The sequence below is a fragment of the Haemorhous mexicanus genome, chromosome Z, assembly GCF_027477595.1.
Source record: "Haemorhous mexicanus isolate bHaeMex1 chromosome Z, bHaeMex1.pri, whole genome shotgun sequence".
Lineage (NCBI taxonomy): Eukaryota > Metazoa > Chordata > Aves > Passeriformes > Fringillidae > Haemorhous > Haemorhous mexicanus.
The window spans coordinates 54652555-54679787 of NC_082381.1; the positions used below are offsets into that span (position 1 = coordinate 54652555).

General features: G+C 38.6%; 1 protein-coding gene across 2 annotated transcripts in view; it reads left to right on the forward strand.

Annotated features, from left to right (window-relative positions):
* PRUNE2 (prune homolog 2 with BCH domain) overlaps positions 1-27233 on the forward strand; it is a 130192-nt gene that overhangs the window by 57738 nt on the left and 45221 nt on the right. For both annotated transcript variants that reach the window (XM_059873953.1, XM_059873954.1), the window contains exons 7-9: positions 17687-17845; positions 18878-25373; positions 26287-27082. In XM_059873953.1, the coding sequence (XP_059729936.1) occupies positions 17687-17845; positions 18878-25373; positions 26287-27082 (7451 nt within the window). The remainder of the gene's footprint in view (positions 1-17686; positions 17846-18877; positions 25374-26286; positions 27083-27233) is intronic.

The window sequence follows — 27233 nt, forward strand, 5'->3', positions numbered from 1 at the left end:
TTTTCCTTAAGTTTTTCTGCACAGACCTCTCCAAAGTATCACTGCTTGTTCTCAACAAGTAACATTCCCATCAAAAAATAGTCTCTTTCAAGTATGATGCTCGTGAGTTATGAATAATCAGAGTGAGGCTTTAGATGATGTGTCTGTTTTTATCACAGAATATGTGGAGTTGGAAGGTGCCCGCATGGATCATTGGGTCCAACTGCTGGCCCTACACAGGACATCCCCAAGAGTCACACCATGTGCCTGAGAGCATTATCCTGATGTGTCTTGAACTCTCTCTGGCTGGTGCTGTGACCACTGCCCTGGGGAGCTGTTCTAGTGCCCAGCCACCCTCTGGGTCAAGAACCTTTCCTAATATCCAGTGTAAACTGACACAACTCCCTTGGGTCCCGCTAGTCACCACAGAGAAGAGCTCAGTGCCTGCCCCTCCTCCTCATGAGGAAGTTGTAACTGCATTGAGGGCTCCCTTCAGTCTCTTCCAGGTTGAACAAACCAAGTGACCTCAGCCACTCCTCATATGGCTTCCCCTCAGGGAATAATCCTTATTACCCTCCTTTGGATGCTCTCCAACAGCTTTATATCCTTTTAAATATTGTGGCACCCAAACCAGCCCCCAGCACTCGAGGTGAGGCTGCCCCAGTTCGGGGCAGAGCAGGACAATCCCCTCCCTTGCCCAGCTGGCCATGCTGTGCCTGATGCCCCCCAGGACAGGGCTGGCCCTCCTGGCTGCCAGGGCACTGCTGACCCATCTTCTACTTGCCACTGACCTGGACCCCCAGGTCCCTTTCCACGGCACTGCTTACAGCATTTCATTCCCCAGGGTTGCACCATCCCTCCAGGGTTGCACCATCCCAGATGCAGAATCCAGCACTTTCTCTTGTTCAATTTCATGTGGTTGGTGATTGCTCAGACCCCTGATTTGTCAAGGCCTCTCTGCAGGGTCTCCCTGCCTTTTGAGAGAGTCATCAGTTCCTCACAGTTTTTTGTTTTCTGGGAACTTGCTGAGTATACCTTCCAGTCCTGCTTCCACGTAATCTGTGAAGATGTTAAAGAGCAGAGGGCCAAGCATGGGGCCCTGTGCAACCCCACTAATGACAGGTTCCCAGTCTGATGTCACCCCACTCACTGTAACCCTCTGTGGCTGACCTGTGACCCAGCTGCTCACCCATCCCATGGTGTGTTTATCCAGCTGTGGGCTGCACATTTTGTCCAGATGGATTCTGTGAGAGACAGTGTTGGAAGATTTACTGAAATCCAAGAAGATCACATCGACTGGCTTCCCTTGATCAACTGGGAGGGTTACCTTGTTATGAAAGGATATCAAGTTTGATAAAGCAGCTTCTCTCTTGAAGCCATGCTGGCTTTGACCAAAGACTGTGCTGTCCTTCAGGTGTTTTTCAATACCCCCAGAATAATCTTCTCCATAACTACCTGTCACTGAAGTGAGACTGACAGGCCTGTATTTTCCAGGGTCTTCCTTCTTGGTCTTCTTGAAAATCAGCTTCCAGTCAGCTGGAACTTGTCTGGGTTCCCAAAACTCATTGATCAGAAGTAATTGAGAGAGGCTTTGCAATGACAGCAGCTCTTTCAGAAGTATTGGATGAATCCCACCATCACATGGATTTGTAGGGGTCCACCTGGAGCAGCAGGTTCCAGGATCCATTGGGAATTGGTTGTCCTTGCAGTCATGATACTTCAGCTCAGGACACTGAGACCCCCTTGGTCAGTCATGAGTGTTGAAGACAGGAATGCATTAAACATCTCTGCCTTCTCCATTTACCTGTTTGTGAGATAACCATCCTTATCCTGTAATGGGACAATGTTATTTTTATGCTACATATTGCCATTAGTGTATTTGAAAAAACTGCTTTTATTGTCCCCTACAGTTCTGGCCAGCTGATTTATGAATATGAGTTTCAGTCTAATCTCATTGGTGGTTTTCTGGTTTTCTATTAAGCCCAGCTCTTCTACTGTATTGATTTAGAGGTAGAAAGTACTTTTTTTTCAGTTGATCATGTTTAGATTGTGTTTTCTAGTTGCTTTCCTCATGTCAACTCCATGTCCATAGATCTGACAATAACTCTCTTGGCAGACTTTTTTTCTTTTTTTTCTTTTTTTTCTTTTTTTTTTTTTTTTTACTTTTTAATTCCTCTTCTATCATGAAAATTACTGCTAATAACTCTGCTGCGCAGAATAGATATGTAAAATTGGAGTAAAGAGAATAGTAATGACTAGGAGGAAAAGGTGGTGCATCTCCATGTAAAGCACCATAAATGTCAAGGCATTCCAAGAAAAAAAAAACCCAACGTATTCTTCTTTTAGTAATTTTCCTTACTGCTCAAGATGTTTAAGTGCATATCAGGCTACAGAGATTAGCAGGCACAGAGGTAGAATCTAAATCTACAGACATTTATTATTAGCAAATTACCTAGGGCAGTACTTGTTTTATGGATGAAGACTGCTGGTTTGTAAGGTGGCTACCTAACACTGCTCACAAATAGCACCCATGTAACAGCTTTTTTATCTAAAACCTGCTTATTTCATAACAGCTCCCCTGTTCTGTATGATGGAAATGAGAGTCCTGGCTGAAAATTTTAGTCATAGCCTTCTTTTGTGGAAAATTAGAGCCATCTGCTGTTTAAAGAGGGCATTTTTTAAGGTGAAGTGTGTGGTCTTTCTGTCTTGTCCTATATCCTTAAAAATTCTCAGTTGCTTGTTGTTAGTTGGGTATTTGCTAACACCATGGAAGCAAAATTTTTTAGGTCTGGATGTTTCTAGAAAAATCTTACCCATTAGTACATATACCAAAAGGCGTTTATCCAGACTTCAGTATTAACTGTTACTCAGAAATTTATATTACATAGGCAGCTTGAGAATCAGGAAGAGAGCTGGACAACCAACCATCTCTAAGTGCGCAACATCAAAAGCTCTCATTCAATAAATTTATCAATTTTTCTTTCCTCAGTTCATAATTAGCTCCCATTTCGAGTTATCATCTGAATATCAATTTTTAAAAATCCCACTCACTTCACACAGTTCAGCTCTGAATTTGACTCAGTAGAAAAAACATAGGGTCCGAGTTTCCTATTTCTTCCTGACTTTGTGTCTAATAAATATCAAAAAATACTTGCTCATACACAAAAATGCCCCAACCAATCAATGAAAAAATGCCCCCAAACAACCAAACTAAACCAAATCATCACAAACCTGGGAAAAAATCTTAGTCCTGCTTTTAAGGGTTTTGTGTCCAATAGGTTTTCTAGATCAGATCAAACTTCATAAGCCTGTGAGATACTTTTCATCTAATGCTTCTCTACCACTTCTGCAGGCCACATTGAGCCATTGTCTGCTGACCAGTTGCTCCAGTTGTGCCCAGTTATATGCTATAAAAATCTTTAACAGCTGTAGCTACATGGAACTAAACAAATATGTCAGTTTGGGACATAAAATAGGCTGTAATCCAGGCAGCTCTTCCTTAGTTGCAATGAGCTGTTCAGGAGTGGGAAGAAAGAAACAAGTAAAGCACTTTAATTTGCTGCTAAAGTCAAAAGACACACACTAATTAGTTTAGTTTGTAAAGTTCTCCAGCGTTATCATTGCTGTGATAGTTGCTCATGTCTTCTCCACATACACAATCACACCCAGCACAAATAAGACAGCATTTACATGTAGGTTGAACCAAATGATTATAAATGAATTGACGGATGTCTCCTGGGATTGGACATAAAGGTCTTGTAAACTGAAAATTTTATAAACAAACAGCTGTTGGGAAAATACCATTATGTTGTAATAGCTGCTATTAAAATCCATTAGCAATCTTGATGGCCTGTTTGAATTTGATGCATCATTTGCTCTGACAGCCTTTCTTACTAAAGAATTTTGTAAAATATATGTAGATTACGAAAGACAGTAGTAATAGACTAGGAGATTAACACTGAATACATGATTTACTTCTGTGTGCCAATCAAGCTTTGAAGAATGCTGTGTATCCTTGAATTTAAATGTCAGCAGAGAAACAGGAGCACATTAACCTGAACAGATGCAAAGCTTTCTCCATCACTGTGGGAGAAATACACAGCTCTGCAGAGATGAAGTATTTCCAGGTTAGAAAACATGTTTCAGGCAACAAAATAAATCTCCAGTGCTTTCTAAGAGTTTGTGTGCTCTCCTAATTGATGCCAAACTGTCATTCTCCTGCTCACAGATCATACACCGCAGCGGATACCAGCTGCCATAGGGGTAGGTATGGCCTGTAAATCATGCTGCTACTAAAATTAGTCAGACTTCTAATGAGATTTTGAAAAATACGTATGCCAAGAACTATCTGAAAAGTCTCCTCTTCTAAGAACAGTTCAGGTGTCAGTGATACAGCTAAACTGTCCCTTCAGATCCAGGTATGAGAACCATGGAATGATCTGTCTGTGTCTGTAGACAGAGGCAGATTGACTTAGCTTGTTTATGGATGCTGCAAGGGCACCATCTGGTGGGTAAAAAAGAAAGATTAAATCAGATTTAAATGTCTTTTAATCAAGACTTCACTGCTCCTTTTATTGGTAATGCTCATACTCTGATTACATAATATTTGCTATTGTACATATTTAGTTTCCTGTTTCTTCCTCTGCCTTGTATTTTTCAATGTTTTACTCAATGAACCCTACCTAACAGGGAATTCTCTACAAGTATTTTTCTGGTATGAACTCATGAGCCAGAGTTATTTCTCTTCTCAATTTCTTTATCATATCCTCTCTGTCTTCCCTGATACCTGTGAGCAGCTGTTTGCTAAAAAGTCTGGCAAAGAATTCCATGTCTTGTACTATTTCCTCTCATTACTCTCCCTCTTCTTCCTGGTGGATGTAGAGTGGTGAAGGTAAACCACACACATTACGTGTAAAATTGTTGTTCTGCTGAAGAATACAGCAGGACTATGGTCAGTTCCTTTAGTCTGAGGTAGGAACATCAGGGCTTGTGGTTCACTGTAAGGAGAGGTTAAGTCAGTGCCTTTTATGTTCTTTTAGGTCTGGACCATCGTGTCTTGCAATTTGGATATTTTAAGTTATCTCTTTTTTAAGGTTTATGATACAGGTATATTTACTTTAGGAGCTGTGAGTCTGTGTTACTGCTGTTTATTCTTAACACAGTTGCAAGGGACTAAAACTATATTAATGTAGTAGATACACTATTAAATGATGCACTCTTTTAGTGTTGTTAGAAGAGCCTTTTCTTTATTACTTAGCATCTACTAAATGGTTCTGATAATACATTATTGCTGAGAAGTACCTATTTCTTAGTGCGTTAGAAAGTTGCTTCAGTCACAATGAATGACTGCAGTCATGATGCAGAGAGCAAGTACATGTTTAGACTTGGCTCAAGATTTAAGTTAATGGAAGAAAGCTGTAATGGTGTGAGCAGAGCCAGTTGTGCTAGCTGGAGTCACTAGTGCACATGGTTTAATTGTCAGTAAGTTGGTAAAGCCCATTTGAGACTTGTGTTGTGCCACAGGGGCGGTACTGATACAGTTGAAGATTATGGAAATTAATTGACCTGGCTGCTGAACATATTGGAAAAAAATTATTTTGCATGCCACTTTTCCTGTAATAGTAAATCTTAAAGCACATTTTTGTTTACTGACCCCAACAAAATCCCTGTGTTATCAGCAAAAAACTTTATTTTTTGACAAACTCCTAGTCATAAATTCTGTTAAACATTGAATATTTTGTGTTAGTATCAAGTAAAACTAGAATAATATGAAACGTATTCCAGTTCTTTTGGGTGATTGTTTAACTGCATTTACATGCCAGTATCACCAAAATAGTCTTGTGTCTCAGAGTGGTTGACTTCAAATAGATTTTAGGGTACAGTTTTGCTTTGCATCTCATTTTTCACTTCTGTTTGTCTAGTGAGATGGCAAAGAACAACTTTCTGAAGGATACAACCTGAAGAAAGCATGTATGTTGGAGAACTCGGTCCTGTAGGTCCAAAAGCAGCCTTACAGAAAGCTTGTATTTGGTTCTCAGGAAATAGAACCATCTCAGTAAAGCTGCTCTCTTAGTTACTAGTTTTACTTAGTTAGTAAAACAGAGACGAGGGTGCCACAGCTAACCTCAGCCTGGTGTAAACAAGTGTGAGTCCCCTGGCAGGCATCTGCAAGAAACTTTGTTTTATCCTGTTTTGCTTGTGTTGGTAATGACTGTTCTCTCTTCTGAAAGAGCTGACTGTTTAACAAACGAGTTGCTAAAGGCATTTTGTTTGCATAACGGTAAGTGCTTATTAGAAGAATCCATAGGAAGCTTAAATGAATTACAAGAAACTGAATTGCTACTCTTATTTGTCTGGGAATTTTTTTAGGTGGAAAATTTTGGTGTACAGCGCTTGACCATCTCTGTTCAATTTCTAGTTCCTAGTTTTGTCTCACTGCAGATGAGGCCAAAGTCAGTTGCATTGGTAGTACATTGATCCTTGTTTGTTCATGTATTTTGGAGGAAGGTGTTCAGCTTCCCACAGCAGAGAGATAAATTGAATAAATAGAAAATTAATTCTCTTTTGTCTTCAGTTGTATTCCAGACAGTTGTTCCATATTTACAAGGCACTATGGGTGGTCAACCAAAGTGCCAGTGATTTAGCATACAGTGCAAAAGTGATTTAATCAAAATAATTGAAAATGCATTTCTAAAATACTAAAATATTTAGCAGAGAACTTTTACTTCCAGGAAGGGCTTTTGCTAAACTTGAGTGGCTATGCAATACCATGAATATCATCATGGATATGATTGGGAGAATTCTTACGTGTAGATTAGTGGCATGTGCTAGATCCTGTGAAGTCAGTCAGAGGATTTCCATTAACTTTTAGTTTGTGGAATTCTGAATAGGCCTTTTTGTTCAGGCTTGCAAATTGAACAGCTAAAGGTGATAATTACGGTTTGAATTTTCCCATATGAAGAGAACCTGTTTAGAATATAGTTTTTTAAAAACGTGGATCTGTGGTGCAGAAAGGGAACATTTGTTGTGAACCACAGGATAAAAGTATAAAAAAGACTGACGTGTAATTAGAGAGCATTGTGCCTCAGTGTGAAACTGTATTTTGCATGTAGAGAGATTCGGGATGATAGGAAGGAGAATGAGAAGTTGAAAGTGGGAATGAGAGTGTTCATGACAAGTAATAGCAAAAGTAAAAATTATGTAAGTCTGGAGTTTTCAGAACTGGAGGAAGAAAACCTGTAGGAGAAAATTGTATTTTGGAGTCAAGAGCATGAGTGGAAGAAGTAAATTTTTTGGGAAAAATTATTTGCAGTCAAAAGACTGTGAAGAATCAAACAGCTGCTTTAGAAGGCAGATGTAGCTAGATGAAAGAAAAAGCTTCACCAACTACTGAAATTTGATGAAACAATCCAAAAATTACATACTAACAACTTAGAATGTATTAGAAGTGATATAACTGAATCCTGCAGAAGTGGCTCTTTAGATGTATTATCAGCTGATTTTTAAAAATCTTCTGTCAATTGTCTTGCAACATCATTTTCTTGTGTGTGTGTATATATATCTATATATATATATATGGAGTGAAATGGCTTTAATAATTAAATAACTATGGTTTATTCCAGAAGTGACATTGTGAGTTGTCAGGGAAAAAAAACAGGTAAAAAGTAAAAGGAAAAACTAAAATTGCCATGTAACTTTGAATGGCTATGTTGCTGTGTGAGGAACATTGTCTTCCCCAGCAGATTTTGTCATTTTGCCTTTTTTTTTTTTAAATTGATAAACTAATAATTTCACAGTCAATACCATTCCCATCCAGAAGCGATTAGTAATGAGAGATAGTGTAATCCCCTGAAAATATTTTCACAATTTCTTCTCCTTTTGAATGTTTTACCTGAAAGTTTTTGAGTTCCTTCCAGAAGATTTTTGCTCTTTCTGCAGTAATAATAGTGTTAAAAGCATTGATATTTTGTTATTAAGTGCAAGTCACACTGTATGATTTGTTTAGACTGCTGGAGTGTAGGAGCTATCTGTGGGTTTCCTTCTACCTTCTATGCACAAATGAGCTCTCAGGATAGGGGTATTAAGAAATTGTGTTGCTGTCAGAGCTGGTGCAATGGAATTCTCCTAGGCCATATTCCACCAACATCAGGTGGAAATATTTTGTGGCTCTTCTCTTTGGATTACAACAGGAAGTCTGGCACATTTTTTCTCTCTATTACCAGATAGGGGACAGGCCTGAATGCCACTGTATTAGAAAAGAAGGAAAAAACCCCCACCTTTCCCCCTCAAAAATAGACCTCAGGAGTAATGCAGCTGTATTATTTCTAAATATACTGTTGGCTTAAGACTGACAGTTTATTTTTAGCTTGAGTGTAAGTAATTTTCACAGATTAGGAGAAAGTTCTTTCCTGTTATGGAACATGGGATATGTGTGATATCTGTAATATAGAAGGTATCAAAGAATATATTCTAGCTTCTTGCTATTGAAAGCGTTTTTTATGGTACATCTAGTCTTGCTGCCTCGAAACAAAAGGAGTGTTCCTAAGAGCAGGAGAGAAAACACTGTTTCATCCCTCTATAGTGGCAGTAACTGAAAAAACTAGCACTTCTTGCCAGACAAAACTCCATGTTAAGAGAAAATCACAATAGTATAGTCTTGTCCATGTTACAAAAAAAGCAAGTCTCCATTTCCAGTTTAAACTGCAAACATTTAAAATGCACTAAAAATAGCCTGCCATCCTGCCTTGGCATTTTTGGTTTTTTATTATATTTTCATGAAGAATTAACATTTTGATACAACATTTGTTCATGGATTTGCAGTGGTTAAATCAATAGTTAATGAGGTTCGTCGTATAATTTGAGCTTGTAGTTTGTTTATGCTAGACCAACTTTATCCATACTCCAAACAAATTATCTCTTATAATCACCAGCCTGAAGATAAATCTCTAAATGTTTTTCTGATGATAGTGCTGTGGTTGGCAGGTGTTAGAAGTGCCTCCCAGGGACAAAGATTGAAGATGGGCTTGTTCTCACAAATCCTTCAGGCGAGGTTGTTTAGCTTTCTATCCTGTCATCTGCAGACGAGCCTTGTATGGTGCCCTGCTAATGAAATCTAATAGGCAAAGGTCATATATCTTTATGAAGAAAAATGCAAAGCTGTTGAGTGATAAATGTGCTTCATGGGGTTCAATGGACGATGCGTAGCAATAAAATCCATGTGCTTCAAATGGCTTGGAATATCTCTGTCTTTTGTGCCTTAACTACTTTTTATAACAATTCTCATTACTAGTGATGGGAATAGATAAATACAGAAACAGTGGAATATGCATGCAAAGTTGTCTGTGTAATTAAAGAAATAGGTGGGGGTAATTAGTTTTCAGTATTCATAGCCTAATGAGGGAGATGGCTCACATAATAGTACACAGCAGTATTGTATTTAAATTTGAAAGCTCTGTTGAGTAGCAGTAGAAGCATACTAGCTGGCATGAAGATTTGAAGATTTAGGTAGAGTATTACATCAGTTATAAATCAAAAATGCCTTTGTCAAATGTCAAAATGTAATATTGAAAATTTTGGGGCAGTACAAACAAAATGTGCTCTTATAAAGTTGCAGATAGAACTACTAAATAATGCAAGTCAGTGCCTTTAAGAAATTGCTAATCTGAAGTTAGAAGGAATCAAATAAACCAGATATTGTTGAATCACTGCTGTTTTTTAAGAAGTTACCAGTTCATTTGCTGTAGTTACACTGCTGAGCTAAGAGACAGTTCAATAAATCAACTCAGGCTTGATGGATTTTACAAACCATTGCAATGAGTGCGTGAAAGAGGAAAGAAATCTCTTAGTATTCCCTCTTTGACAAAAGGATATGCAAAGAGCCTGAATGGATGAATGGTTGATTAATTTCGCCAGAAATTTTCTTGACAGCCAGAAATGTGTTTTTGCATTATCATGTTTGCATGGGGATTATTTTGTAAGGTATGAATTATTATGTATAACCTTACACCTGAGACTTAGCTGGCTAAAAGAGACTGCTCCTGGTCAGTATATGTATAGTTGTGATGTTTCTTATGTTTTAATTCATCACTCTGTCTATTCAGCCTTTTGCTTGTTACCACTTGCTAATCAGTCAACAGTGAAATCAAATATTGTATGTGACTAAATGAACCTTGTAACTGAAGTGATAGGTTGTGTCTTTTTTGGTGTTTTTTAATTGATTTACAAGCAATGGAAAAATCAGATGCAAGTTCTTAACCTAGAATCAGAAAACAGAGTAATATAAAGGAGAATAAAAAAGTGTATTGTAGGCTAAGTCCACATAGCCTATTGATTAGTAAAAAATAATGCATCTTTTTCTTATCTAAATTTTTGAGGCAGATAATTATTAGATTGTATAAACGATGCTGTACTTCAGTGTGGAGATATTTATTTTAATTTTTTACATATTTCATGCAAATTTTCTGTGGGCGATCTTTGCTTATAAGTATGGTGCATAAGCAGTTGCCTTTACTTTTAGGCTTTGTATACTTGTGATTTCAAAATAGAAAACTTTCCTCTCCGTGTACTTTTGCCAAAAAAAAAGGAAGTTCATATTTACCTCAGCCTTTAAAATTATCTGGAGGGAGTGCATTTCAACATACTACATTTTTCTGTACTTCTCTACTCGGAGCAAAAGTCGTACTTCTATGATTGCAAGTTTTCTATTTGGTCCCTTCACTTATTTTACAGAGGCAGAGTTTTAAAGACAGATTAAAAAGGGAGGTGTCATTTAAGCCTTTAAACTTGAAAATTACTTCTGTATATTTTAATTTATTTTGCATTTTTAGCCACTCAAAACTATTTACCCTTTAACTACCAGAAATGCTCAAAACTGGAAGCTTTATCTTTATCAGTCACGGTTTTCCTATTACAGAAAACATCCACTAACAACGAGACAAATTACAAGCACTTTGAATTTCTTCCCTTAGAGATGGAAATAAATGAGTACTTTCATCTCTATACCAGACTGCATGATGTACTTTGATAGTCTCTGACTCCTGTACTGCTGCAAAACTTTTTTTCTTCTAGATATTGACGTCCCAGCAATCTAATATCGTTATTAGATACACGGGAGCGTGCAGACCTTTACCTATGGTCTGTTAATGTCTTTAGGCTATGCACTCAATGTTTATGTTGTGCAGTAGTGGCAGTGCCTTAACAGGGCTTCATCTCCAGCCCTTCTGAACTGCTCCATATTTTGAGTACACAAATCCCACTGACACTGGGGAGAATTTTTCACTGTTGTATTTCAGAGTTAGTTGTACACCTCAGCACTCATGGGGGGCTGCCTTGCCTATGGATAAGAAATTATCTTCCTTAGGTGGGTGGCAGTAATAGACACTGAAGGTAGGTATTCCAACTCTAGGAAGAATGTTATAAGCCAAATGGGCCATGATAATATCCTTATGTTACCTGTATATCATGTCTTCTAAGACACATGAAGATGCTGTACCCCAGCTACTAAATTCAGAGCTGTCTCAGCTGGTTCTGTAAATGGGGAATAATGAAACTGCAGTTTGGCAGTACACCTGAGCAAAATTTTTCTACCTCAGGTTTTATGAATGAATTGAGACTTCACAGCCTTGCCCAGAAATCATGTGCTGTGCTAAATACAAAAAAACCATGTGAATCTTTATAAGTTCTACTTAAACAGAGGTTAAAACGGACAAGCCTGAATTTGAATATACAGAATTTGTACCTGTATCAAATGCAAGTAAAACCTGTTTAGCTTCAATTTGAATTCATAAAGAATGGATCATTGCTAGGACACTAAGATGAAATGCACCCATGCTGTAGAAAAGACATATTATGAACATATCTAAACATGCTTTAATTGAACAAAGCATAAATATTTTTTTTTAATTAAAGGGGAATCTCTATTTTTTCTTTGCTTTCTTTTTTCTTTTTTTTTTATTTTAGTTACTCTGCATTTAATGAAATAGACTGTAAAAACACAGCCATCATCAGTACTAAGAGGTGTGAGTGCTCAGCAAGAACTCACTGCATTATTCAATATGAGCTTTCCACAATGCCATAGTATTTCCAGTTCAAATTCATTTCAGCATAAGTTTGGAATGCCTAAAGTTAAATGTGTGACTGGGGTAGTCATAGAGCAAGATAACAAGGTTCAAAGATGCCCATTCTTTTACTCTTTATTTTAGGACCTAATACCTTTTTTGTCTTTGGAAACTGTTGACGTAAGGAAAGCAGATTTTGCTGCTATTTTTGTTCTTTCTAGAAGAGTGATAAATATCAGTGCAGAAGAGCTGTATTTGGTACATCGAAATGCACAATAGAAAAATGTAGAGAAGGTAGGGATTTCTAATAGAGCATTTTTACCAGTGGTGTTGAAAGAAGAAAAAAAGGGATAAAACAAAAAATACGTTTGTTTGTGTTTCTGGAGTCTGGTAAACATCATACACTTTACACTGTTCTTTAAATTTTTACTGACCTTTACCTGAAAAGTTTTTATAAAAAATTGAGTATTTTTTTACACTCTTTTGCCTTTCTTTTTAATTTGTTTTTTTTTAATAAAGGAAGGGCCTTCTAGTAATTAGCTGGATTTACAACAAATGGCACACAGCCTGTTAGCTCTGCATGTGTGCTGTTTCTTTGGTGTTTACCCTATTATATTGCAATTTAAGTATGTCATAAAGTTTTATCAGTGATCACATAGAAATAAACTGGAATGCAGAAGTACCAACCATGAAATATTAAGAGAATGCAGTATGTATGATTTCTGTATTGTGATAATTGCATCAGTTGTGAAAATTGTAATGGGATACGATATTCCTCATTTATATTTTGTGATGGTTGGGTATTTTTAGCAAATGAGTTGTCAGCAGAAAGGCTTCATTAGACCCATCAGGGTATCTGCCCATGAATAACGAATCCCAAACTGTACTGACAGTTTCCTTGAGCCAAAATGATGGAGCACCTCTGACAAAAGCCATATTGTGCTCCCCATGTGAGAAGTGTGAAGAACAAAAGAGACAGTTTGTTCTTAATTTGGTCAGGTTAATATTGACACAGTTAGCTTAGAAGAGTCAGAAATGTGTGTAATGTACACTTGCAGTGATCACTTGGGTAATTGGCTGTTGATTTCATGAATCAGTGTTGCAAGAGACAGAGAAGTTAGAGATTCTGTTCAGATATTTCTTTGATATTTTGCCTCTTTAAAAGGATCATCCGTGTTTTTAGTTACATTATCTGTTAAACTTAAAAAGAAATTCTTGAGAATCAAGAAAGAAAATAGAGTTTCTGAGAAAGAAATTTCCCAGCAAAATAGGACTTACATAAAATAGTATTTCTCAACAAAAAAATATATAATTACTAAACAGGTCATGTTCAAAACTCCGTCAAAAGTCTTTGGATTTCTTCGACTTTCTCATTCTGCTCGCCTAACTGATACAAAAAATATTTGTAAATTTTACAATGTTCATTATATTGCTGTGTTACAGCAGAAACTATTTATATGCATTAGACAAAAGTACAATTTTTTTGCATGTTATGACGCTAAATTACTTCAGTAGTTATACCGCTGTTAACTACGCAAAATATAGGTCCTACTAGATTCTATTTATTTCAAGTATATGTATTTCAAGTAGCTAACAAGTCATTTTCTTGTTTATAAGTTACTTAGAGGCCCTTATAGCAACTAATAATGTTTGCATACACTGTTTATCTGCTGTATACTGTGTAAATATTACTTAATACTCAAGCCAGCACTTGTTAGTAAAAGAAAAGGAGTGTATAAAAATGACCAGTTAACTGACCTTTGTAATTGTTTAGCTGTGTCAGTATATCTTCTGCTATACTAATTCATCAACAGCATATTTTAAATGCATGTAATTAATTTGGGATGTACTAGCTTAACTGTTGAAATTACTTGCATTTTTTCATTTCTGAAGCAAATTTTTCATTTTCTGTAAGCATTTGTAGTACGTTCTGCTTGTTAATTTAGGTTATCAAATTCATGGGAGAGCCCATATATCTATCATGTCTTTCAGTACATATTATTTGGTAGTTTTTAAGACTTGTTTGCACCTGTCATTTACTTGAATGTTTGAATGCCTGTGAAGGGAGTATCTGAATTTTGTTGCTGGTACTAGTTTAAAAGAATAAACTTTAAGTTGTTCAGGTGACTTATCAGGAATTTTCAGATGGTTTTGAGGCTGCTATATTTCAGATTTTTTATTTGAATAGATTTTAATTGTTCCAATTGCAGTTAGGAATGGGAACAACTGAAGGGACTTCTCCATACTCAAGGACATTTTGGAACTGTTTCTAGTCTACCCAGTTCTTGTGTCTTCAGAAGATTTTACTGATTTGCATATTCAAAGCTTTTTCAGAATAATTCCTCACCATAAGCCTCTCTTCAGATTTCACATATGAGTGTCCACCAATAAACTGGCAGCTGACTGTGCATTAATCTGAGTGAATTTCACATAAACCTCATTTTTAGGTGCTATGCAAACATCAAAGGGAAAACTTCATCTCTACTTGCAGAAAGGAATCTACTTCCAAAGCATTTGACAAACAAGATTTTATTTTTTTAAAGTTTAACTTAGAGGGAGGGTGATGCATTTTGTGGACACATTTGAGTAGATTAATAAATAGTGTTTATATATTTGTAACCAAAACAGTCATTTATTAGGTAGGAGACCGATGCAGGGGAATAACATGCCAGTCTGTACATACAGTTGTGCTGTGTTCATGATGAACTGCTGTTTATTCAAGGCCAGTGTAGCTTGGCAGCATCAAAAGAAGTCTTGGCTAGAAGATGACAAAAAATTATTTTAATACAAGCAGCAGAAACGTAAAGGAGAAAACTAAATTTCTGTGTCTTTGTTGACTAGTAATTATCAGAAGTGAGGGCTGAAAAAAGACATTTATACTTTGTGCATTATGTTCCCAGTTGAGAAAGGTGGATGTGTGGTTTATGTTTCAAGTTCTGCATAACTGGGCTAGTCCAAGCATTAATGAGAGTAGGAAACATAAAATTTACCTCCTGTGTATTTAGTGTGGGGTGTGTGTGAAAGAAGACAACTTTTTTGATACAAGGAGTATAAAAATACTTTGCCTCAGTTCTTACTTGTGTGTGTGTGTATTTTTTTTTTTTTTGAGATTTGCACAATTCAGAGAGCAGGAACAAGGGGATCTCTAGGATCAATCTGTGGTAGTTGAGTGTTACCATAGGGTAACATCATCATGGATACGTATAAGGGCTGCAAATTAAATTAGCTTGTGGATTTTGTTACTCAGTACTATTTTTGTATCATTTATTTTTTTAGATAAATTTTGGCATGACAAATTTCATAAAGTATTTCTTTTTCTGACAAAAACCCATTGTTTATTCAAGAAATAGCAATAGACCAGTATTACAGAATCACAGAATTGCTAGGGTTGGAAAGGACCTCTGGAGACCACCCAGTCCAAGCCCCCTGCCAAAGTAGGGTCACTGAGAGCAGGTGACACAGGAACATGTGCAGGGGGGATTTAAAAGTCTCTGGAGAGGGAGACTCCACAGCCTCCCCAGGCAGCTGTTCCAGTGCTCTGCCACCCTCAGTGTAAAGAAATTCTTCCTATTGTTGAGGTGAATCTTCCTGTATTTCAGTTTATGGCCATTGCTCCTTGTCTTGTTTCTTGGCACCACTGAAAAGAGTCTGGCAGCATCCTCCTGACACTCCTTTTGAGATATTTCTATGTATGGATGAGATCCCCTCTCAGTCTTCTCTTCTCCAGACCAAACAGTCCCAGCTCCCAGAGTCTCTCTTCATGAGAGAGAAGCTCCAGACCCCTGATCATCCTTGGGGCCCTCCTCTGGACCCTCTCCAGTAGCTCCTTGTCTCCCTTGTGCTGAGGAGCCCAGAGCTGGACACAGCACTCCAGGAGGGCCTCACTGGGGCTGAGTAGAGGGGGAGGATCACCTCCCTCGACCTGCTGGCCACACTCCTGCCAATGCACCCCAGGATGACATTGGCCCTCCTGGCCACGGGGGCACTGATGGCTCACAGACACCTTGTGATCCACCAGGAGTCCCAGGTCCTTTTCCACAGAGCTGCTCTGTAGGAGGTCAGCCCCAGCCTGTGCTGGCACTTGGGGCTGTTCCTCCCCAGGTGTAGGACCTGGCACTTGCCCTTGTTGAGCCTCACCAGGTTTCTCTCTGCCCAACCCTCCAGCTGATCAAGGTCCCATTGAATGGCAGCAGAGCTTTCAGGTGGATCAGCCACTGCCCCCAGTTTGGAGTCACCAGCAAACTTGCTGAGGGTGCATTTGATCCCTTCCTCCAGGCCTCTGATAAATAAGATTGTCCCAGTACTGATCCTTTAGGAATACCCCTGTCTGCAGGCCTCCTGCTGGACTCTGCTGCACTGATCATGACCCTCTGAGCTCTGCCTGCAGCCAGGTCTCACTATTCATTCCTCTAACCCACATTTCCTGAGCTGACCTATAAGGATGTTATGGCAGACAGCATCAGAAGCCTTGCTGAAGCTGAGGTAGGCAACATCCACTGCTCCCCCCTCGTTGACCATCTTGCTATGCCATCATAGAAGTCTATCACATTGGTCCAATCTGATTTGCCTTCAGTGAATCCATTCTTACTACTCCTGTGTGCCTGATCACCTTGTCTTCTATATGCTTTTTGATGATCTCCAGAATGATCTGTTCCATCACTTTTCCAGGAACTGAGGTGAGGCTGGCTGGCTGGTAGTTTCCCAGGTCTCCTTGCCATTTTTGAAGACAGGAGTGACATTGGCCTTCCTTGAATCATCAGGCAATTCTCCCATTCTCCATGATTTTTCAAAGGTGATGGAAAGCAGCAGATCAACAACATCTGCTGGCTCTCTGAGCACCTGTGGGGTGGATCCCATGATTTAAGGTGTTATGCCTAGCTGATCTCTAACCCAACCCTCGACAGCCAAGGGGAAGCCTGCCTTTCTCCAGCCTTCCTCTCTTACCGCTGGGGTCTGGGACTCAGGAGGGCTGGTCTCAACAGTAAAGAAAAGCAAAGAAGGCATTCAGTAATTTGAACTTCTCTGTGTCTTCCATCACCAGAACACCCATCTGATTCTGCAGTGGCCCTGCATTTTGCCTAATCTTTCTTTTGCTGCTGATAAAATTGTAGAAGCCCTTCTTGCTGTCCTTGACGTCCCTTGCCAGACTCAGTTGCAATAGGGTCTTGGCTTTCCTCATTGTATCCGTGCAATTCGGTGTTCCTAGAGTCCTGTATGGCCTGTCCCTTCTTCCACGTTGCATATATTTCTTTCTTAAGTTTGAGTTTATCTGGAAGTTCCATGCTCATCCATGCAAGTCTCCTATTCCCTTTGCCCAGTTTCTGTATCATGGGTATACACTAGAGCTTGGAATGCATTTAATCAATGTTACAAAAGCAGGTAGTAGGAACAAGTAAGAATTATGTTTCACCAGCAGATTAAGAAGGCAAAATCTGCATTTAGTATTCTAGTGTTCTTCTATTACTGTGCTATGGGACTGGTTCTTTATTTTTATTAGGTAAATGGTTGTTGTTTTGACAAGTGAAATGGAATTTTCTTGCTTGTTAGACCTGCTGATGCTTTTTAACATTAATAGCTATTTTAAAACATATTTGGATGAAAAGAACCAGAAAAGTTGCTGGCATTTCTTTTAATTTTCTGATGTTTTTCAGGACTGCATACTACACAGGAGTCTCATTGGTGATCTGAAAGCATTCATAGATAAATATGGGTTTGATGTACTTGTCATTTTGGCCAACTGTTTGACAGATGAGAAGCAAACAAAACAACAAATAGCAGTATACTCGGAAAACGTAGAGCTAGGCAATCAAGTAAGTACCTGGAAAAAGAATCAGATGTTTTTCCTGGAAAAAAATGTTGAGCTTTTTTTTAAGTAGTCTATTAATCAAGTTGTTGATTAATAAAGTAAGGTCAAAATGTAGCAACAGTGAACCAGCAATTGAGCAGCTATTTGAAATGGCTGCATTATTTATATGGTAAGAGAATGAAAGATTATACTATTTATTATTGCTTCAGACCAAGCTAGTAGAAGAAGGTTATGAGAAATAATGAAAGAGGCAAGAATTTTCAATTCAGTTAAAATGTTTTTTTCCCCAGTTTTGACCTGGGTTTGTACTGTGAGTTATGCAGATGTGTCTGTGGCAATGAGTGATAAGCAAACACCTTTTAAGTGGCAATGACCAGAACTCATATATATATATATATATATATATATGTTATTCCTAAAGAATTTAAGCTCTGAAACCAAAACAAATTATTATTATTGTGTACATTTTTCCAGACTAGGTGCTTTCCATTTTTTAAAACTATATTTCTCCCCAGATGGAAGAGACTATCTCAGTGGCAACTTTTTGAACCTTTTTCTCAGTCTTGAAAACTTCTGATTTTTGGAAGGCTAAGTGACTTCATGGTTTTCAAGGCCAATATAAATGCATTTATTTATTTTATTAATATAATTACCTCATTCTAGAAATACATTCCTAAATTAATTAATTTTACTCAGATTTCATAAATTTTACTCAGATTTCTTAAGGAAACAACCAAACATTTTATTTGGATTTTCTAGCAAGATGTGAAATGAAAAGTCTGATAATTCTGACCAATATAATTTCTGTATAATGACCAGTATAATTTCTGACCAATCATATAACAAATCTTTTGTCTTGATCCTCTTTTGTAATACCTCATCTATTTGGGGACCATGATAAGGATGCTACAGTGAAATGGCCAAACAGTAGGTTAATAGGAAGAGACAGGTATGGCTGTATTACATGATGAAGTAGTCATTACATGCCTTATGTCTGTGACTGCAGTGACTTCTGAAATACCCCATTTTTCAACAGATCTGCTGTGAATTAGAAGAATGTCAGAATCCTTGTTTGGAGCTGGATCCTCTAGAATGTGAATGTGACCAAATTCTCATTTATCATCAAGAAAATTCTTCGGTGACCTGTGATCAAATTTTTCTTCTAATTAAGGAAGTTATAAATAGAAGGCAACCAGAAATGGTATCAAACAGTAGAACTTCTTCTACTGAAGCTGTTGCTGGAAGTGCTCCACTTTCACAAGGATCTTCTGGTATTATGGAGTTATATGGTTCTGATGTAGAACCACAGCCCAGTTCTGCCAATTTTATAGAAAATCCTCAAGATCTAAACGGGTCTATGCAAGCCCACATTGATGTTAATGTAGACCTTGTGAGTCCAGACAGTGGCTTGGCTACAATTAGAAGCAGCCGGTCTTCCAAGGAGAGTTCTGTTTTTCTTAGTGATGATAGCCCTGTTGCAGAAGGTGCTGCTTCACATCACAGTCTTCTGCCCGGCTTTGATTCCTACAGCCCTATTCCTGAAGGAGCAATAGCTGAAGAGCAAAAGTCTCAGTCAGGAAGCAATAGCGATAACTTTGATCTTTTCAATTTTGATCTAGCACCCATGGTTACAGCTCCCTCTGAGTCATCTTCTCGTTCTGTTCATTGTTCCCTGGCAGATGACTATTTTCTCAATAGTGATTCATCAGAAGGGCATCAGCTCACTCTGAAGAAAAAACTTGATGAGACAAACCTATTAGAAAATGATTCAGGAAAGTATTCAACTGACTTACTTACAACAAAAATTGAGGAAGACAGTCTAGCAGAATTTGGTGAGAATCCGGGAGAAATGTGTGAGAAAACTTCAAGTTTGATTGATTTAGTTGAAGGTGATTCTTCTTCCCCAGAAGCATTGAAATCTGCTGATTCAAGAATTCCACCAACTCCTATGAATAGTCTTGTAGATACTTCACCATTAGATAATGGGCAGCCTTTAATTTTCTCACAAGATGTCATAAAAAAAATTAATGAAATAGATGGCACAAATTACTCTCCGTCTCGTGTTAGATATGGGAGCTGGTGGGATGGCTTTGACCTAGATTCCAGAAATGCTGATGCATGGAGTTCAAGTGAACAGGAATCTGTATTTCAGAGTCCTGTCTTATGGAAAGATTCTAAAGAAAGTCCTTTGCTACGAGAACATACTGATAGAAGAGCCTCAGATTCTGTGTTCCTCCAAAAACAGCCGAAGCAAATGGAATATATGAAAGCAGGTCTGTGGGACAATCAGTTTAAAGAAGATAATTGGAACCGTGAAAATCAAGAGAAAAACAGTGAACATTCATGTTTGCAAACGGCTTCTTTAGATGAGACAAAGCAAGAAGTGGAGAGCTTTACAGACCTGTGGAAGGTCAGCCAGCCCACACCTATGATGTCAGATGCATGGTGTAGTGGTGAAGGAAAAGGTAGCCAGCTAGCTGGAGACTCTTACAAAATCTGGACCGAGTTAGATGAAGGAAATGCTGGTAAACCCTCAGAAAACGTATGGAACATGCCCAAACTAGATGGAGAGTTAAAATCTGTGAATATTCCTGAGGAATGGGCCTTACCAAAATCTGCTTTATCAGATTCTTCAGAAATCACAGTGGACAATGAAATTGAAAATCCAGAAGAATGGGATAAAGGAAGGTACTATTCAATAGAAGACCATGGAAAATCTGAGAACAGAACTTTTGTTTTCAACAATATGCAAAATAATTCCAAGCTGAACACAGGGAAAGAAACTTTGTTTGGTGATCCTAAACATAGACCAAAACAATTTGAAAATATAGATGCCTGGAGTATGTATGATAAAAACATCAGAAAAGAAGTAACAGAAGTAGTGGTGCCATGGGAGGATACCTTCTTATATAAAAACTCGGATCTTAATTCCTCAAATATAGCGGAAGATTTAGTTGTTTCTCCACCAGACACCAATTATTCAACATCTGATTCATATATATCACCTACATATGTGGAAGATGAAAGAGAAAATGAGGACACGGATTTTGATGAAGGAACAGTTAATGGTAAATTAATGAACACAAACTTGTCTGAGTCAAAAGTACTTGAGAAATCAAGTGAGGAACCATTATCTCCTAACAATGTGCCTTTGTCAAATACTAGAAATACAGATATCTGGAACACTCCCCTAAATAACATCACCCAGTTACGAAAAAGAAATTCTGAAATTCCAGTTCTTTCTGCCTCTGCTAAACCTTGCCTTAATTCAGAACAAACAGCTGATCAATGTTTTTCAACTGAAACATGTAGCAGTGAAAATAACTTTCCTGTATCTGAAAGCAGAAGAGTAATACTGGCATATAATCAAACAATGAATGACTTATCACCATCACAGAATGAATTAAATACTAGACAGAGAGCAGCTGACGAGGCAGAAGCAGTGGGCAGCGTTCCTGTAGAAGGCACGAACATCTCTACGCCAACTTCAGAAAATGAGAATGGTTTGGATCTGAAAATATGTGACTTAGGGAGTGAGATACTTAGTAAGAATGCAGCACAAAACACTGTTGGTATTGAAGAAGAGCTGGGTATTCAGGATTCAGTGCACCAGCTGGACTCGTGGGGTTCACAGAGGGAGCAGGAGTGTGAGGAAGGCTGGGATAATGCCACTGCCATCTCTGAGGAAGGAGAAGAATGTAAGAGAACACATATGACAAGTGGGCAGCAGATAATTAATGACATTTGTAATAAACCGGTGCAAGAGGGCAGTGAATCTTCAGGTAAAACAGATTTGGAAGAAAATGAGCCAACAACTGAAGTTCCCACCTCCCCAGAAAAACTGAGAAATTGTGTTAGTTTGGAAGTATTAATCACAGAGAATGTGTCATTTTCCAATCAAAGCAATCCAGTTAGTCAGGAAGAGAGAAAAGACATGTTGCAGAACAGTTTAAAATGTTCAAGTATTACTGAAGGAGGCAGAGATTATGAATTTTTTGATGACTCCTTACCAAAAAATTACAATTATAGTGAAATGTCACAGCTGCTTTCGGAGGGAGCTGGAAGAGAGGCTGCTGTGACAGAGGATGCAACAAGTCCCAAGATGGAAAATATTTCTGAAAGTTCTGATAAGGGTAGTGATAATCCTGAAAATATTTCTTCTAAAATACCTGGAAGCTCAGGTGTCTGGAATGACTCTGAAAGGAATGGTTGTGGCCAAGCCATATCAATTCCTTTGATGGATAAACCACAAGAACCTCTGGGAGAAGGGCAAGAATGCTTACATGAAGTGACTTCTAACCATCCAGACATTTGTAACTCTGATTTACTATCTTTTAAAAATAGCTTAGAACTGATGAAGACCAATGAAAATCCTTTCACAGATGAGTTTAAGAAAAATCTTTCTGGTTTTGTTAGTGTTCCTGATATTACACATATGTCTGTGGTGGAAAATTCATTTTCACTTGAAATAGCTTCTGGGAGAAATGAAAACTCTGAAAATGTAGAACCTGCTACTAATCTTTGTGGAGAGCCATTTGCAGTGCCTAATGACAATTTTCCTCAAACTGCTTGGGATTCACAACCACGTGAAGATTTGCAGTCTCCTGGAACAAGTCCTGAGGCAAGCGAAGTCCTTGAAATAGCAAATACCACAAGCAGCCTTTCAAAAGATATACAGATCAAAAGCTATTTGGAAGAAGATAATATGTGGAGTAATTCAATAAATTATTATACACACTCAAGTGGAACAAGTCCTGACTTAAGTGATACATCTGTGAATGTGTGGGGAGACCTTCCAGTAGCTAGTCATCATGAAAGAAGCAGGGATGCGTGGGAGATGAAAAATAATAAAAATCTTGCAGATTCCTTTAAAAAGCAGGAATTTGGGAATGAATCTGAAGAAGGATTTGAAACAAGTGGCGAAGAGAACAAAGTTCCTAAAAGCTTAGATTTTTGGAATGCCCATGTAGATGATGATACTGTATCTTCTTTGTCAAGTCCTGACATAAATGAGGATTCAGAGAATTCAGAGGCATGTCCAGAAGTGATTCATGAAGATTCAGTGTGTGAAAACAAGCAGCACAAAGCAGCTGAAAATGAAGAGGATTATGATCAGTCCAATGCAACAAGTCCTGAAGCAAATGAAGAGAGTTTAGGTGCAAAAACCAAAGTGGGAGAGGACATCCTCATAAGCACCTTCAGTGAAAATTCTGAAACAATTGAAGCTGAAAAGGTATTGCAGGAGGATGGGACTATTGCATTTACTGATCATAAGACTACTCAATCTACTACAGGCCACTGTGAAACACTTGATGAAATAACTCAGGTGACTATTTTCAATGAAAAACCAGATAGTGGGGAAGACTCATATTTGAATCAAATGAATGAAGATCCTGCATCACCTTCTGCTGCTGGTGATAAAGAAGAGCATTCTTCAAAAGCTGTAGATAGGTGGAGTATGTCACTGGAAGCTGATTCAAGAACTAATCCAAAATCCACAACAGGAACATCTGATTTTCTAGATAACAGTTCAGAATGGTGGAGTTTCCAGCCTTGTGAAGAAAAGCAATTGGAAGATCAGTATTCTGGTTCAAGTCACTCTGTAACAAATCAGCTAGGAAATAGTAAGGAGTACTCCTCTGGCTCCCCTTCACAAGATGAAGAACTAAGAGAAGCACATTTCACAGATACAGGTAATGATGGAAGTCCACCTGCCCCCCTGTACTCTGATGAAAAAGAAAATGAAAGACTAGTACATTCTATCAATAGTCCTGATGGTCAGATTAATGAAGACACTTCACAGTTCAATCAGTTTGATTCTTTCACACTGGAAAAAGAAGAAAGAGAGTTGATAGAGCAGTTGTTTTCTACAGATGAGGGAAATCAACTGACTCCACAAAACTCTTTTTCAGATGACGAACAAGCTATACCAAATACAGCAGTTGAAGCAGTCACTGTACTGGATCTACCAGAAGACAATGAGGGAAATGCAAAAGTCACTCCTCAAAGACAGCAGGACGACACCTGTGAAGGAGTGGAAGTGCACAACTCCATGCCAGGTGCTTTCACTGTAGAAGACTTATCTTTTGAAATGGCAGAAAAGTCAAGTCCAGAGTGGAATATATTAGTTCCCCAAACTTCACTTATCCCGGATATTTTACAGGATAACACGCAAGGAAGTAATCAGCAGTTTTCAGTGGAACCTGACCTGTGGATTAATGCTGAGCAGACTGTCACTTTGAAATCAGATGGTGAAAATCCTGATATTTTAAGTCACTGTGACCAAGACAATGGTTCAGAGTCATCAAGTAGTCCTGATGTGTGCCAGGAATATGGAGCTAAGCATGCCTCAATCCCATCTTCTCAGATTGCAGTGGAGCCTGAAGACAAAGACAGTCAGCCAATTCATACAAGATCAAATGTGAATAAAGAGGCAGATTTTGATTCAAAGTGTCAGTTAGTAATGCAGAATGAGATGCACTCTGAAAATGGTAGCCCACAGGACTATGAACCAGTAAAGACCAGTGAATTCTATCAGCTTATCTCTTCTAATTCTCAGGAGCTTCCTGAATTTCCAATTCCAGAAGAATACAGTCTAGAAAATAAGCTGGTTTTTGACCCTGTTGAGTCAACTGAAATTGCCAGTGAAGTTACAGAAGTGACATCCTTAGATGTGAAAGACATGTTGCATGGAAGTTTCACTAATGCAAGCCACCAAGGAGCACCAACTGATAGAGCTCAAATAACGACCTCTCAAATGCATTTGCTTCCCATGGATTTCAGTCAGCCTGATAGGGAAGAACGAAGCTTAAAAGAAATTAGTGCCTTGGGTGAAGCTGTAAAATATTCTGAAACTGACCATACAGCAATACCTGGTGTTGGGCTAGATAGGTCAGAAGAATGTGTGGATGACTTTGACACAGGGATAGAACATAGTATCAGGGACACCTCAGTGACTAATGTCCTGGCAGACACATGTGGTGGAATGAACATACTGGCGTTGCTAGGCAGTGAGGCAGCAGAAGATGAACGGACACTCTTTCCCAAATCCTTTCTACCTGGTGGTAATGAAGGTGATGAGTCTGATTCAAATAATCAACTATTTGATGACATAGCAAAAGAATATGAGGCTGTAATTGAAAATAATGTTCCTGTGTTTAAGGAAATACCCAATGACCAATCACCAACAGTGTGCACTCCACTATCCTCTGCATCTTTTGATGCTGAACCCTCTGGCAGCAGAGAGAATGCAAACGGTGAGCTCTTGTTACAGCAGCCATTTTATGACAGTGTTTCTTTGGAAAAACCATTGCCGCTGCCAGCTCCTCTGGAAGGTGCAGAGGGCATCCTAATGACCGAAGATAAGGTGTCTGAGACCTCCACAGAGCGTCTTGAGGAAAATTTCACCTCAGTACCCTCGCTCTCCACGTCTGAAGTAACTCCCCCAGATTCGGATTTCTTAACAGGAAAATCTGAAACAGAAACAGCCGATCCCGACTCACCACCAGGTGGAGATAGAAGATCGTGTGATGGTAAGAAAATCTGCTTTCCAGGGCAAATACATAGGACAGAGAAAGGAGGAAGTATTTCTATGAAGCCTGTGAGGAGGAGGCTTTGAGTGAAGTGTGGAGTTGGTGTGTCTCCCTGATATACAGATCGTTTATTGTGGAAAGAACTCTAGTGTGGCTCTTTCAGATGATGCCTTGAGAGGCTACCTGGAACAGAGTTTAGACAGAGTTAAAGGAATAATGTAGATATTTATTAAAAGGTCTTCAAAGGATACATCTTGGGCAGCACAAGAGCCTGACCAGGGCTACACCCGGGATGGACCCAAGATGGACCCAAATGGGCAGCTGGTCATGAGTTTTCACACTTTTATAAGTTTTGGTCCATTTACATATTAGGATGAATTGTCCAATTACAGCTTCAGGTTATGAAGTCCCGTTCTCCCTGACTGCTCTCCTCAATTTGCTGTTGTTGACACTTTTTGGGCCTGAGGCTGCAATGGTGTCCTTGGTTCTCGGGCTGGAAAAGGATTGTTTTGTCTGACTAAACTGTGAGGAGAACTTGCTAACACTTTATATGAAGTTCAGAGTTATACACTAATGCAGTATAGAATCTGAAAAATATGAAAGCTAAAACTTAAGGCATCACAGACAGATCTAAAGCTTTTAAACAGTGAAGTAGTAATATAATTTCTGTTGTTTGTACGGGGCCTAGCCTATGGGATACTGAATTGTTTGTGCCTTGGGAATGATTGCCGTGTTAATGTATAACCTTTAACAATAATGATGATGGTGATGATGTTATAAAATTCAAGTACACATTAACAGAGCAAAGCAAATTGAAAAGAGCTTTATCTCACAGTACTGATTAAAACATACTATGGTGACTAAATCAGTAATTCAGAAATTAAAAAGAGTTTTTATTTGCTTGTTCTTTTAGAAGCTGGCACTGACTTCCTACTTGGTAGGGAGGAAAAGCTGACAAATTCCCATAAGAGCCCTGAACTAGAAAGTACAGACAGTAAAGAAGATGTGAGGCTGCAGGTGCTCCCAGCTTCACTGGAGATGGATTACATCCTTGTTACTGAGGAAGAAAATACACCTGTAACAAATGATACCCTTGAAAGAAGCAAAATTAATTTTGCTTTTCAAGAATCCCATGAGGGCTTTTCACCAGGGTCCTTGGGTGCCTTTCAGGCAATACCCATTTCAAATGAAAGCAAAGATCATTTTGTTTGTGGGACTGGAGACGCTGTTCACTTAGAAGAGAAAAATTCTTCTGCTGTGCCTCAGAAGCTGAATGGTGAAAGGAAATCACAGGAAAGCTGTGGGCAAGACGAGGGCTGGATTATATTGGGACAAAATGAAATAAGTGACATATCACCTGAAGAAGTTTCTGCCAAGACAGAGATGCCAAGATCAGGGTCCGAACATTCTGGTGAAGAGCTGCCACCTATTGTAGCACAGGAATTGATTGACACTTGGACAGAATTTCAGGTAGAAACTCCCCTTCAGAAATCTTTTGAACATGAAAGCTGTTCTCCTTCAGATGGCCTGGCTGCTGAGAATGTGAGTTCGGGCACTGCAGGAACATCAGAGTTGCAGGTAGTTGGTGGTGATAGTACGTGGGAAGCAAATTCTCAGCAGAGGCTTGGGAATAATGTAGCAACAGAACAAGAAATGAAGGAGGAAACAGTTCTTCTCAATAGTGACAGAGAATTGAATCAAAAATCACGGTAAGTAAAAATCAACCTATTTTCTTTCAAAAGTTTTCTGTTCATTTGTTACTTATGCTATTGAGGCGTGTGCCATTATGAACAGACTTTCAAGTCTGAAGTATGCAAAGTACTTATTTACTTATCAATGTATTACTTCCATTCTGTAAAC